This window comes from Porites lutea, chromosome 4 (genome assembly GCF_958299795.1).
Source record: "Porites lutea chromosome 4, jaPorLute2.1, whole genome shotgun sequence".
Taxonomy (NCBI): domain Eukaryota; kingdom Metazoa; phylum Cnidaria; class Anthozoa; order Scleractinia; family Poritidae; genus Porites; species Porites lutea.
Genome location: NC_133204.1, coordinates 10,539,227 through 10,554,597, shown reverse-complemented (window position 1 = coordinate 10,554,597; position 15,371 = coordinate 10,539,227). Strand labels below are relative to the sequence as shown.

The 15,371-nt window shown below is 42.4% G+C and overlaps 2 protein-coding genes across 2 annotated transcripts; both read right to left on the bottom strand.

Annotated features, from left to right (window-relative positions):
• Positions 1-1,067: 1,067 nt before the first annotated feature.
• On the bottom strand, positions 1,068-5,155 carry LOC140935814 (phosphonoacetaldehyde hydrolase-like). The gene is made up of 3 exons (XM_073385379.1): positions 4,946-5,155; positions 2,435-3,102; positions 1,068-1,790 (listed from the first exon to the last, which is right to left on the bottom strand). Exons 1-3 carry the CDS (start codon positions 5,103-5,105, stop codon positions 1,602-1,604), a joined length of 1,017 nt encoding a protein of 338 aa, XP_073241480.1. The 5' UTR covers positions 5,106-5,155; the 3' UTR covers positions 1,068-1,601.
• A 3,207-nt stretch (positions 5,156-8,362) lies between these two features.
• Positions 8,363-14,473, bottom strand: LOC140935811 (uncharacterized). The gene has a single exon (XM_073385376.1). The coding sequence runs from the start codon at positions 14,072-14,074 to the stop codon at positions 8,807-8,809; it is 5,268 nt and encodes a 1,755-aa protein (XP_073241477.1). The 5' UTR covers positions 14,075-14,473; the 3' UTR covers positions 8,363-8,806.
• Positions 14,474-15,371: the final 898 nt, after the last annotated feature.

Here is a 15,371-nt window from a genome sequence, read left to right as displayed (position 1 = left end):
GCTTGTGCCGTAGAGTAGAACCTCGATATATCCAAGGGCCAAGGACTGGCAAAATATGTTCACTATAACGAGGTTTCGTTATATCGAGGTTCTTTTCCATATATTTTACTATAGCTGGGGTTTCAAAAATAGTTTGTTGTATCGAGGACTTTGTTACATGGAGTCTCAGTGTATCAAGATTCCACTAGACTTCTGCTTCAAAGTGAAGCACTCTTTTTAAAAAAATGCGGTAACTGTCATCTGAAACAGCCTCATTCCCAGGGGTTTCTCGGTTTTCAAAAAATGTCGAGGTTGACCTGAAACTTGTTGGTAACACCTTAAGCGCATCCTCGCTCCCTGGGCTTTTTTGCTTTACGCCAAGAGGACTGGTGCTTGGCTAATACAAGATTCCCCACAACCTCTGATGCAAAACTTTATTTCATATAATACATAAATACAATATTATACAAATAAGTGATATAAGTTAAAAGTTATTGCCAGAAATTATAGTTTTTTAAAATAGTTCAAATTCTTATATCATTTCAGCAGCCCACAGAAGTGTACCTTAAATATTCAAGTAAGTATCCCAACGTTAAGAAATGGGCAGTAGGGGGGGGGGGGGGGGGGGACACGCCTAGTTTTCGTCAAACAGTAGCCAAATGTTTATTGTTGCAAGGGAATGAAAACGTATTGGAGTTTTCAAGTATATGTTTGGTTGTTTTCGACAGAGTGTTTTGATGGAATTCGATACAATTGTGTTGAGGTCAACTTGAAACAAAAACCTGAAGATTAAAATATGGAATTGGAGAAAAATATGGCGAACACAGATAAATATGAGAAGTGTTATGCTCAAAGAAAGCACACAAAAAGGAAAAAAGGATAACTGGGCACTTATTAGAGTATTTTAAGGTACTACAGATTTAAAGAGGGAGCATCGTTACTTTAATCCTTACAAAAATATGATTGGATCATTTTATATTTTTTCATTCTTGCAAACAAAATCCAAATCCATGCAATTTTCTCAATTCTCCAACGTCCTTAGGTCACTTTTAGAAACGTTTTAAGTGTCAATCTTTTATCCACTCTTCGTTTAAGAGTGGGCAATATGTGAAAGATATAAAAATATGGGTCATTAAGAATAAATTAAAAGTTAAATAAATCTTCCAAATAATTTAACAAAAAGATGATAATATTTGTGAACATCAAATCACGACTATTACAACCTTTGCCATATTCTTTAAGATGCAAATGTGATAATGCCCTTCACTTGAGCATTAAATGGGAGAAATGTAGAATCTGGTTTTTTATTACATTTTAAAAAAGCCTATTTTAGAAACAGGCTGTTCCAGTTTAATGACGAAAATGCTACAATTTGTAAGAACAATAAAAGCTCACAGTACATACACATTATTAAGATATAAGTTAGATAAAGTTAATTACAATGAATTCATTTGTCTTTGTCCAGCAATCATGGTCGTAATTCAAAAGCTCAAAAGCATCAAGAAAGTTAAAACAAAAACAAATTAAATATATTAAAATTTTTGGTCCCATTTAGTGCAGCTTCTACAAGCTACTAGCTAGCAGTGTTGTACATGAAAAGTGGCAGAACATTGACTGCTTTTTCATGGCTTTTCTCCACTGGCCAGTCGTCGATTGATATCATCGATAACAGGTGGGAGATCATTAATGCTGTCAATCACATAATGGGCTCCAGCACTGGCAAGAGCATCATATGCTCGTGAAATCTTTCTCTCATAATCTTCTTCCGACAGAGCTTCAATTTCTTCCTCATTCAAGGCAACATAATTTCCCTGTTAAAAAAAAAATTAGGCAAGACAACATTAGGATAGCAAGTATCACCCATTCATTCTTTCAGTTAACTCTGAAAAAAGAAAAAACTATGAAGTCAGTTTAAAGTTGCCTAATAGCTTTGGCAACCAGTATGTTATGTTTGACAAAAATTTGAGCAGTCTTGTACATGTATTGTTACAAAATGCCAACTGCCTTTTCAAGGCTTTTTTGTTTCCATCTGTAAATGTAAAATGGGATGGGCTATTAGCGATTTTTACTGTAGCTTTAGTCATTAAAATGGTCACAGCTTTTAGTGCAGCAGTGACTCAGCAACTGTGCTGATTTAACGCCTGCTACATCCAGATCCAAGCTTGAAATAATATTATTCCTCTCAATATTTTGTAAAAAATAAAATACTGCTGCTGTGCAAGCAACTGTTAATAAAATTTAACTCCAAATAATAATTTATTTGAGCATAGTAGGTATGAAGAAAAATTCCTACAAATCAATTTTTTCTGTACTTTCTGTTTTCTTTCAAGCATTTTAGTGATTGCATTGAAACAAGACATTTTTGTTACATTTAAGAAGTGAGGACTTGCCTCATTTTGCCAATTAAATCTCAGCACAGCAGTGGTAATAACATGTACAGGTGATATGAGCTTACTGTTTTAGCGAGTCCTACACTCCAGCAGCCAGCTGATGTGCCTTCCCTCACACCTTCAGCTGTGTCATCAACCTTGACAAGGGCTTCAATGGGATTCACGTCTAATTTAATGGCATTTAACCACACCATATAAGGATAGGGACGAGCTTGCGGCACATCATCAGCAGCAACATACACATCAGGAACATAACCTTGCTCTGCGGCAGGCTTCTTTATTATATCTACCATGGCTCTAGTGAAGCCAGTTGTGGAACCAATCTTGAGGCCCATCTCATGACGGAGAACATTAACAGTTTCAACTGCACCAGAGATCATTTGAGAGTAGTCCAAGAGGCATCCGAGCTGCATTGGAACAAAGTTGTGAAACATCCTTTCTACATCCTCCTCGCTGGGGAACCGCCCAAACTTTTCAAACCATCTCCTTCTAACAGACTCCATCTGTGTGATTCTACGGATATGCACCTTCTTGTGGGTCCCCATTGGTTCCCGAGCCTCTTCCATGGTAATAGGGACTCCAGCTTCTTTGAAGACTTCCGAGAAAACAATGGCTGGTGAGTATACACCACAGTCAATAACAGTCCCTGACCAATCAAGGATAACAGCCTTAACTTTTCCTCTGTATTGACGCACCATCCTGTACTCTGAGCGAGGATTATTTAATACAGCACCTATAAACATAACAATACAATAATCAGAATATTAAGGCTATGACCTGAAACTGGAAAAGCCGTTAGCTATCCATTAGTTTTCTAACGATAACAAAATATCGTTAGATCTAAAGCCTCCAGTTTTTTTTGGGAACAAACGAACATGAATTTATGCCTCCTCAAGGCTGTGATCTAGCGGCGTCAGGCAACAAGCTTTACTCTTCAGCGACAAGAAAAACCTACTGCTAGTGGCCAGGCTGTGCAAACTCCTTTTTAAGTCCGAATTTGGCTATAAAAATAAACACCACTTACGGTAATTTTACTCCTCTTTGTTTTCTTGTGCTGTTTTGACGTTTACAAAGGAAAATAGCTCAAAATCTTCCGGCCGTCAAATATACTGTAGAGTCGTGTTGCATCCTTTTATATGTCATGTAGTGTGCATGAAAAGTTTCTCAACCCATATGCCTCATGTAGTGTACATAAAATGTATCATGATAAAAGATCAGGTCGAGTATAATACTTTACTATTTAATAGCTATAAGGAAAATGAGACTTGTTTGTTTTGGGGGCAATTAAGGGATTTCTTACATTTTCCAAGAACATTTCCTTCCCTAAACCCTTCAGAATTCCCCCATGCCTTTGGATTTCTTATCGTAAATACCCACCCATGCCATCAGAAATCCATAATCGTGAACCCCTCCTCCCCTTCGGAAATCCTAAAAGCTGTTCGTGGTATAGTATGGATATTTTCTGGAATCGCCTAACAGAGGATGGCAGGAAAATTTTGGTCCAGAGGATGGATTTCGGAACCCCACTGGGGACTCTCAACAGTACAGGAATTACAAAATTTTTTAAATCTATAAAGCCTGTTTCAAATATCATCAAAATTTATTACTTCATTCACTCAGTTGCAAATATGCTGAATTGTTCTTTGCTGCTTGAAAAGAACAATGACAAAAAACAAAATTAATAAATAAACAACTGCCCATAATATATTTTGGAAAATATGTTGCCAACAAGTGGCAAGAGTGACCTGTCACTTCAGAGTTGACATTTTCAAGTTTTATTTCCTTTTAGTAACAGGTTAATCTCTTCACTCCTTGCCAGACTGTCTGCCAATGGGAATTCAAAATTAACATCTAGTGTCCAATACTTTTTATGCGCCTACCACCAGCTAACTATGCACATCCCAATAATTCATACAAACACATGTTTTCGGTTTTTCTCTCTCCGTTTAAGGCAACAAAGATAACACAACATCTTTATTTAAATACTTGCTGTACTAAACTTGGGATGATTGCCTCTGTTACGTAACCAGTGTTTTCGATGCAGCCGGGACGTTCAATACTGAGTGTGCTGCATTGCGTAGGCCATTGCGTATTTCGTACTTAGAGCGGTTTGAAAACAACCTTATGTATATTTGAAGAATGGCGACTCCAAAAGAAAAACAAAATTCTTGCTTGCAGTCTCATAAAATATTTCCCGGTTCCAACTGAAAAAATGCGATAAAATAACAATTCCAAAAATAAAATGCAAGAAAAGGAGACTGTGTACCGGAAACATACGATCGAAACCGGACAAACCAGTTCAATTTCGTCAAGTGAGAAGCAAAATTTCTTGATGGTCAAATTTCTTTCCCGTTTAGAGTTACAACACGTGTTAAAAAGACTGCACTATCACCATAAAAAAGGATTTGTCTGGTTAGTTTTGTAAATCTTACTCGAACAAAAAAAATAAAAACGAAAAGCGCGCGAATCCTGAAGTGGTTTTGAGAACCTTTTTACTCAAGAAAAATAAATACCAACGTTAAACAAGCAAGATTATTTTCCCTGGAAATTAAAACATAAGAAAACTTTTAACTTACCGCTTACAAGCGTTAACTCGTCGCCGGAGCTTGTCGGTAATGAAGGTGGTTGAGCTTTCGCCTGGCCGTGAGCTTTTCTCGCCAAAACAGTCGTCGAGCACACAACGGGACGAAGGCTTCGGGCCGCTGAGGAGCAAAAGTTTCGCATAGTAGAAAGCATATTGCCGTTCTGCCGTGATCCTCTTCCTGATTAAGGTACATGCGCCAGAGGAAAACTACAGCCACACCGCGCAAAAGCTACAGGCAACTGACTCTCTTTTTCCTTGCCGTCAATTTATATTTACATCAAGTGCGTCTGCATCATGTGACAGCGCGTCAACAAAGGCTTGTTTTCATATACTTAATTTGCATGTGATTCTAGCGTGTCTGCTGCGTGACTTTGCGTTATTCTGTCACGGTGTTGATTTTCATTTTTTCTTTTCATTGCTGTTTTGCGAACATGTGTGTGTATTTAGAGAAAGATTAAAATAGTTATAATTACACAACTCCGGGATTATTTATATTTAGTAGTTGCATGATCAAGACAACTGTGCCGCGCGCTTTTAAAAAATTGTCAGTGATGTCCCGGGAGCCCGGGTCCACTGGCAAAAATTTCAGGTATAGCCATAAAACATGTCACTATGAGACACTTTAAACGAACAAAAAAAATGATGATTAACGATCAAAGATACATGCTGTTATGTAAATGTAGGTAGCCAACTTCAACGAAGAAAATAGTAGCGAAACTGCTTATTGTGTCGTCATGCAACGCTTAAGATTCAGGGCGGAAAAACGTAATGAGCATGCGTGAACTTTTTTGCCCAGATCCCCTGGCCGGGTTTGAAAAAATGGCGGGATTTCAAATATTTTATTGCCTAAAAATAAAATGTTTAAACTCATAACCTGGAAAGAACAGGCAATTTGTCTTCAAAAGTTGCAAGCTGTGCTTATAACCTTGTCGTTACTTAATTTTCTTGAAGAATACCTCATAGTAAAACGGACTTTAACGACATTAATTTCCCTGCGTTGTACTGGAAATGTGCATGCGTAGGTCCGATTTTTTTCAAGATGCATTCACAAAATGTGTTCATATAAGGAAGTTCCTGGATATATAAGGTCCGGAGCTCCACAGTGGACACAAAAACAACATATCTTTGGACAGTGATTTGCCCAAAAAAATTAACGCTTGCCCACAATGTGTTTGAAGTCACTGAACTTTGTCGCACTCGAGCTGATATTTTAAAACCCTCGCTCGATGGGACACTCGTAGTTTCGCAGATCACTAAAATATAAACAAAATCCTCAATGTAGAGGTTATTGCGTTGATATGTGGGCAGAAAAAAGGTCAATCTTTATGTAGTAAAATCTTCCCAAAAATCGGTTTCAAAGCAACTATAGTTTTTTAAACTTACTCGTTTCGCGCAGATATATAAATTTTGCTTTGTGTTGTCAAGTTGAACACGCATAACATCTGTCAAAAACCTACGCGTAAGTAGGATTTCCTTCAAACAAAGTTAAAGTTACATCATTTCAAAAACTTCTTGCTGACAATGAAGAAATGAATTTTCTGTACGAAAACAACCTACCTAAAGATCTTAAAAGCAAAAGATCAGTTGCAACTTGGCAGCCTTGCCATGATTCACCATTTAGCTATTTTCAATAAGCTTAACTGGTCAATGCGAGGGTCTTCGTTTAAGAAAATTAAACTCAGCCGATCATTAGAAAATGCAGAAAATTGCTCATAAGGCTTTGTTTTGCTCACCTCAGTCGAATCCAGCTGCAGCAATTGTTTACGGGAAAAGAGTCAATTGTTTTGAAGTCACTGCCGGCAGTTGTCGTTCTCTACTTCACAGCGAGTGAAAAGGACAATTTGCGTTCAGAAAGTTATTCTTCAGAAAGAACAGAAACTTTCATAGTGCACTGGAAAACAAAACTGTGTAATGAAAAATGAAAAAACTCTGACTATTATTACTTGAGCAACAGAAAAATGATCTTGAGTAAGCTTGCTGGCCTTCTATTTCCGAGAAAGTTTAATAAGCGCACAAGTTTGTTCACTCTGATGCGTTATAACAGCAATATGGTTCTTTGACTGAAGACAAAGATAAAGCTGGTTCTGCGAAGGTAATAAATCTGAAGTGTAAAAAAAGTAACCGTAACTACTAATAACAGAATAAAGCGGGATTTTAATTCAACTCGGCGAAATCAACTCATAAATTAATCGGATGCACAATCAGAAAAAATACTCGCCTCTCTGGAAATGTTCAAAACTTTTTACCGTATTCCACCTCAGACGGACGGAATGATCTGTTTTTCCTTTAACATTGGTTTTTTCTGAATCCAAAGTAATTTTCAAGCGACGAAAAAATAGCAAAGATGTCAAATAAAAATTAATGCTTTACAGGGAGCAAACGTTCGCACCTCGTGCATTTCACTCAGAACTCCAGCAACAAACAAACACAGTCAGCACACAGAAAAGCCCGCCTTGAGCCTGCGATAAGGGATGCGCAGAAGCTTGCGCAGAACGTTTTTCCGCCCTGAACGCTTAAGACTGCTTCGCTCTCCCGTGTGTTTGCCTCGTTCACTCTCACGTAACTTAGCTCTCTCGTGAGAAGTCACGCGCGAGCGGCTCTCCCAAGTGGTGGTGGTGCCCCGGGGGGGGGGGGAGGGACTCCCATACATTACCTATACGGGTATGTGCCGCCCAACGGGGTCGTGATTTTGAAGTTCCTGATTTAGAACGGGGTATTCATTTCAGAGGCATTTTCTAGAACGGGGTATAATATTTCGAACGCACGAAAGCTCCAGTTTTGTAGGAAGCCATTTGAAATTATTCAAGGACAGATTGCTTTTAAAAATACGGTCTAATGCGTTAACAAGCAAACTGTTGTACTCTTGTTGCACTCTAGAACGGAGTAGAAAAAAATTGGCCCATTTCTAGAACGGGGTATCAGTTTTAGGGCGAATTCTAGAACGGGGTATAGAAAAATTGGCCTATTTCTAGAACGGGGTATCAATTTTAGGGGAAATTTTTTTTTAGAACGGGGTGCCAATTTGGACTCCCGGGCGGCACATACCCACCCAAAAAAATACCCAAGTGTCCCCCCCCGGGGGGGGTGGTGCAGAGTTTCTGTGACTGTTCCCAGAAGCGTTGTTGAAGCACAGGTATCCCAAGTTCCTTGACCAGGAACCCATGGTTATAGGCTCCTCCTCGGCACTGTTTCTACGGGGAAAAAAGTTGTTTCTTAACCCTACAATAATTTGTTTCTAAGGCCGATTTATGACCAATACACAAGTTTTAGCCGGAGTGGAGCCGGCTTAAAGGATGACAAGGATGTTCTGTAAAGAGAAAGAAAAAGTCAGCGAGCCTTTTTTAAAATCTGAAATCTCCCTAATATCGTTAGGATTCAGAAACAATCGGTTTTTTCTTCATATTGTTGAGAACTTTGCCCCGTTCACTAGGGTTTCCAGATCAACGAAAGCTACACTAAGACAATCAGTAGAGTCGATTGTCTTTAATCACTTGGCTCACTTGTATTCACTCGTTACAGCAGTTGTGCAAGAGCTACTCTCTGGCATGGAAAAGAACGCTCGATTTCATACTAGTATACATTAGATATGATTGGTTGTTGCTAGGCGATAATCAGAAAAAGGTCAATCAATTCCTGCAGCTAAAGTGTTCATTGTCTCGTAAAATCCAGACCTAATTTAAACATCCGTATCACTATATTGTCACGTAACATGAAGTCTCCGACACACTCCCCCATGCAGCATTGCATACAAGGGTGCATTCAATACTCAGGAGGCTGAAACATCTATTTCTACGATTCCGAAAATAATCAAAGGCTAGATCGAAAACTTTTCTAGTAATCACTCTGTTCAAGTTCAAAATTGTTCAATTTCTTCATTATAAGCAATCTCCTTTATTCTGGCAGCTGCCGCAGCCGCAGCGGTTCTTCTCGGTCTGAAAATTGGCGCGTTATGGTTTAACCGCTGTTCTGTTCCTGCTGGCACTGTGGGTTCGCACTGCAACTCCAACGGGTACAGGTGCTGAACAGGACGCTCTATAACTCCTTTACTGGTTCTTAGCTGCACTGCACGGATGTGGCCGTCACGTCCTGGGTAGGTCTGTTGAACAATAGCTAGTGGCCACTTCCCTCGATTCTTGCTGTCTGATCGTACTAGCACAGTGTCGCCAACCCTGACTCGATAATTTGCCGTTTTGTGTACAAGGTTGTGGCGCTCTCTCAGGGCGGTTAGGTACTCACGTCGCCATCGGTTCCACATATGGTCTTTGCAGGTCTGCAAATATTTAGCTCGTCTGCGCAAATTCGGGTCTTGAATTCTCCAGGCCTGTTCCTCAGGAAGCTGGTTGGTTCGTTGGAACATAAGGCTAGCCGGCGTCAGGATGGGCAGCTCAACATCGTCTTCAACGTAACCGAGTGGGCGACGATTAACCTGAGTCTCTACGTCCAGGATTACTTCATTCAATTCGCTCCAGGACAGTGTAGCTCCGCCTATGACCTTGTACATCGCTGTCTTCACAATTCCGATCAGGCGTTCGAATTGGCCGCCCCACCAAGGGGCGCGACTTAGGTTGAATTTCCACTGAATGTCATGGGACTCCAGGAATCCTTGCAACTGCTCGTCGCTTCGTACTTGCTTCAACCACTTGGCAGCTTTGACAAACGTGCTACCATTATCAGAGTAAATGACAGCCGGACGTCCTCGTCTGGCTATGAGGCGTTTGAGACACGGCAGGAACGTACTAGTTTCCAGGTTGGGAACCAGCTCTAGGTGTACTGCTCTCGACAGACTGCAAGAGAATATCACCAGGTATGCTTTCCCTTCTCGTTTCTGGCTCAGTCTGTAGTAGATTGGTCCCGCAAAGTCTGTTCCGATGACTTCAAAGGGAGCTCTGCCATGGGTGCGGTCTGTAGGCAGCGGTCCAGGGGGTGGTACTGTTAAAGGTAAAGCTCTGAAACGTTTACAGCCCCAACACGCGGATCGCACAGACTTAACTAGCTGTCTCAGAGTTGGGATCCAGTATTCTTCACGGATTGCTGCCATGGTGAGGGATACACCCCCATGTAAGGTTTCGGCGTGCGTACGCTGTACAAGCTTTCTGGTAAATAGGCTACCAGCTGGCAAGTAGATTGGGTACTGTCCTTGAACTCTGCCATGACATTCGAGTACCCCGTCAGAATTTGGAACGAGGTTGAGTTCACGCCTGGTCTGTTCAAAGTGAGGCTTTTGCGCGTCTTGGGACTGGACCCTTCTTATCCACCAATTCTTCGACTCTTGTATGTCTTCGCTAGTTAGTGGTCCTTTGCGCGCTCTGTGAGTTGTGAAACGTCGCACCCAAGCTTGGATGCGTAGAGTTCGACGGAGATCATGTCGCTCGAGGAGTTCGTCGAACACGTTTCGTTCTTGTTTAGGTTGTACGTTTGCTAGGCCAAGCACTTCTCTGATTACTTTCGCCTCTTCTTCAGAAGCTTGAGTTTTTTCTGTAACTGGGTTCTCTGGCCAATTCTCCGGATGACGCAGCCATGCTGGGCCATTCCACCAGAGCTCTGCATTAGTAACCTGGCCTCCTCGGCTCGCTAAGTCTGCTGGGTTATCGCTAGTGGGCACGTGTCTCCACTGAATCTGTGGGTGTTGTTTTATCTTCTGCACGCGGTTAGCGACGAACTGTCGGTACAGACCATTTCCTAGTATCCAGTGGAGGGCGACGGTGCTGTCCAGCCAACCGTAGACCGTGGGCTCAGGTAAGTCTTTCAGCGCGTTTCTCACGTTCACAACTAAATTTGTAGCCATGTGGGCGCTGACCAACTCCAACCTTGGTACCGTTAGGTTTCTTTTGGCCAATCTTGCTTTCGCTACTACAAGGGTTTGTGTGATTCCATCTTCTTGGCGTACGACCGAGTACACCGCTGCTCCGACTCCATGGGTCGATGCGTCTCCGAAGACATGTAGCTCGAATGAGAGAACTGGTTGCTGATGTGGTGCAATAGGTCTTCGTATGGTTACTTCGTCTGGGAGTGAGTGTTCCCACTTAAGCCATCGTACTCTGAGATTCTCTGGGATAGGTGCGTCCCATGCTGCTTTGTAGTCGCACACTTCGCGGTAGATTTGTTTGCCTTGCAATGTCACAGGGCTAACCAGGCCGAGAGGGTCATACACTTTTGCTAGTTTGGCCAATACTTCGCGTTTTGATATTGCGCTACTTGTGTTTACGACAGGAAACTGTACAGCGATAGTGTCCTCAACCTTGTTCCATTTGACTCCTAATAGTTTTGATTCACTTGGCTTGACTTGCAACTGTTGCTTGGCGTACGACTGCTCTTCGGTTTCTGCGGGACAGTTGGCGCTCTTTCCACGCGTTTTAAGCTGGGTACTTTGTATTTCTGTTTCTTGTTGGTGGCTATCTTCTTCAAGCTCTTGACAGTTGGAATGCCACTTGTGTAGCTTGAATGTGGCGTCACTCATGATCTCTTGCGCTATCTCTTTCCGCGCTTTAGTTTGCTGCTCGTTTTGACCGCCTGTTAACAAGTCGTCTACGTAGAAACTTCGGCGCAACCGTTCAGCCTCTTCTGGGTATCTCTGAGCCCAGCTATCGAAGTGGTATTCAAGCACACCGCCCAGCAGAAAAGGCGAAGGGCCAAGCCCAAAGAGCACGCGTGTGAACCTGTAAGTCTCCACTTCAGAGGTGCCATCTGTCTGCCAATGGAATCGGAGTGCATCTCGTTCGCTCTCATGGATTCGAATCTGTAGGAAAGCTTTCTGTATATCTCCCGCTAAGACTACTGGGTAGGCTCTCTGTTGGACGAGCACGTCCCATAGTCTGTTCTGAAGTGGGGGTCCTGAGTACAAACAGTCGTTCAGGGACGGGGAATTGGGTGTCGCTCGGGCAGAGGCGTCATAAACAATTCTCATCTTTGTGGTTTCAGCGGACTTGCGAATTACGCACTTGTGAGGGATGTAGAACTCCTTTTCTGGCTGGGAAACCGGGGGTGCCTTTTCGATAACTCCTTCAGTCAGCTGCTCCTGAATAATACCATTGTATTCGACAGTAAGATCTTCACATTGGAGTTTTCTGGTTAGGTTCTTAAGTCGCTTGAGGCTGCCTTCCTTGTTTGAGGGTAGTGGTGAGTGATTTGCCTTCCACGGCAAGGTAGTCTCGTACCAGCCCTCTTGCGAACGCGTTAATTGCTCTTTAAATTCTTCGTACACCATTGCCTGGTCATGATCGGCCACGTCACGTAATCCCAAGACGTCTAGTTTGCACAATTCTTCATAGTCGCTTTGACTTGTTTGGGTAAACAGCATGATGTTTTTGTCGAACTCCTTTCCAGGGGACATAAGGAACCATCCGAACTTGGTAAGCTCCGCTACGGGGCCATTTTCTCGTCCGATTCTCGGTTTCGTTTCAGTTTTGATTCTGGCGTACTCTCCGCTGCCAAGCACCACGTGGACCGGAAGAGATGCTTTCGTGTCATCATCGTTGACATGTACGCCTTTCAAATGTGAGTACTTTTCAATTAGCGTGCGATAATTAGGGTTGTCAATAGACAACAGTTCTGTCTTGTTTACTTTGGTCGCTTTGACTGACAGCGAATATTGATGGTCAACAGATTGTAATTCCAGATCGTAGACTTCTAGTCTGGCAACTTTTGAAGACATTAGCATATCGATTGTTTTTGTCTGGACATCAGCAGGCTTCAGGTGAAGTAATTCGATCAGTTTCGCTGATACGTATGAGCTCCCAGCTCCTGAATCGATGAGTGCTCGACATTTAATGCCATTGACTTCTATCACGATGACAGGAAACAAACCTTCTCCGACTTGGTTTGTAGTCAAGGCAACCCCTCTCGTAGGTGTTGGCTGATTAGTTTCTTGCCTGGGTGCCTCACAAATGGACGTGTGGTGACGCTTGCGGCAGTGTTGACAGGCGGATTTGCTGGGACAATAGACGGCGCGATGGTTTCCGGCGGTGCAGTTGAAACACAGACGTTTGTTGAGGAGAATTTGTCTGCGATCAGAGATATCTGTCACTTTTGTACATTCGACGGCTTTGTGATCTTCGCCGCAGTACACGCAAGGCCAACAGCGGGGTTTTAAATCGGACCCACGACGCGTGTGGTAAATTCTTGCCTGCTGGCGTAAGTTCTGTTTTGCTGTTTGTTGTTCTGTTTGTTCGCGCTGGTTTGTATCTGCCGGATTCCTCCTGGTCCACAAGCGAACTGCCTCTGAAAGTTTCGCAAGGTCCCAGCTTTCCCAGCTTGGGTCGATCCGGACGAGATCTCCACGGATCGCTGGCAATTTGTCTAAAGTCATGGAGGCCGCTCCATTGACCTGTTCCAGTTTGTTTAATGTCTGCAGAGCTTGCACGCAATACGTTAGCTTTTCGCTAAATTCACCAATTTTCCTCGGGTTTGCGCTTGAAATTGAGGGGAGATCCAGAATCTCTTTGATGTAGGCTTTGACGATTTCTGACTCCTTTCCGAACCTCTCGTTTAGGATACTCTTCGCCCGATTGTATCCCTCTGCTGTGAAGGGCAACGCCTCTATTGTTCTTTTTACTTTGAAGTCCAATAGTTCTCGAAGGTAGGAAAATTTCGTGATCGGTGGAACGCTCGTTTTATCGATTGTTTCAGTGAACTGTCCCCAAAATCGTGGCCAGTCTTTGTAGGTACCGTCGAACTTCGTTATCGTCAGTTTAGGCAGCTTAGCTTGTATGTCGCTTGGCGTCGTCATCGCTTCTTGGGGGTGTGACGTAGCTTGGATTTCTGCCTGCATTTGTATCTTCGCTTTGTGGAACTTAAGTTCTTCTTGTTTGACAACTGCTTCTGCTTCTCTTTTTCGGTCATCGACCCATGTGCGCATTTTATCCACTTCGTAATCTGCCTTTTCCAGTTGTGCGTCAATCCCGCTATTCCACGCCTCGATGTCGGCAGTCTCTTCCTTCGCTCCTAGTTTTGTCGCCTCTACTTCTAGCCGCATTCGATTAATTTCTGTAGTGAGGGACCGTAAGGTGGAAAGATGTCTCTCGATCGCTTCTGCCTTCCCTGCTTCTACGATGGTGTTCGTTTTTCCAATGCTCATTTGCAGCTGTGTGACCTTGATATCCAGATTTGCTTGGGTCGCTTCCATCTTCGCACGGGCAGAAAATCAGGACTAATTATACTTACAACAGTTGTTCTTATCCTTCTACAGTGCCGTTGCCGGAGGTGCCACTTGTTGAGAACTTTGCCCCGTTCACTAGGGTTTCCAGATCAACGAAAGCTACACTAAGACAATCAGTAGAGTCGATTGTCTTTAATCACTTGGCTCACTTGTATTCACTCGTTACAGCAGTTGTGCAAGAGCTACTCTCTGGCATGGAAAAGAACGCTCGATTTCATACTAGTATACATTAGATATGATTGGTTGTTGCTAGGCGATAATCAGAAAAAGGTCAATCAATTCCTGCAGCTAAAGTGTTCATTGTCTCGTAAAATCCAGACCTAATTTAAACATCCGTATCACTATATTGTCACGTAACATGAAGTCTCCGACAGAACAAATCCTTAAATTTTGAAGGTTACGTAAAAGTGCCGTTCCATTTCCAGCTTGTGCTGACTCTCTACCATACCATTCAGCTGACCAGTGCGTAAAATGACATATTCAGTTGAAACATTCCGACCCCGACTGGAGAACGGCATCCGACTTCCTTTGCAAACTTCCGGCATCCGACTTCCTTTGAAAAGAAAAGGTCGTGTTCCATTTTCTTTCTCCCAGAATTTTCGAAAACCTTCTGTAAATGGATAACTGGCATTGTTTTCTTAAGACTGAAAACGGCAAGGCAGATCGAACTAGATCGGACAGCTATAGTGGATGAGTAATTTATTTGCCCAGAATTTCGACTAAACAAAACTAGCTAGCCTTCATCAGGGACTATAGAAAAGCTAAGCCTTGCCTTCAATCGTAAGTAGTTTTCTCTGATCTACACCCAAGATCCGCCTGACTCCTCGCTGCTGTTTGTCCGAGAGGTCCTTGCAAGAATTGTTCGCCATTGTTTGTTTTCTTAACCTCCTACGCAGACGTTCTCATATAGATGTAAGTGAGTTTTTACAGGCCAGAAGAGGCAATTCTTTGAAGCGTATTTCCGATTTTTGCTAGTCTGATACCACACACGGCGTGTTTGCCTGCAAAATCCGGTTGCTAGGCCCCGCGGCTAAATGCAATATAAGACATACGTAGGCTAAAAAAGAGGAATATGGTGCTATTTTCGTTCTATCAGCGTATGAATTGGCTCAACGAATGTAGTCAAACTTATTCTCACTACAGCCGACTTTCTGGACTGGTAGAAACAAAAAGGCATAAAGTTTATTCGCTGTGAATCAACGTAAAAAAAAAACAACAACAACAAAACAAAACAAAACGGAAAACAAAAAAACAATAAATAAAT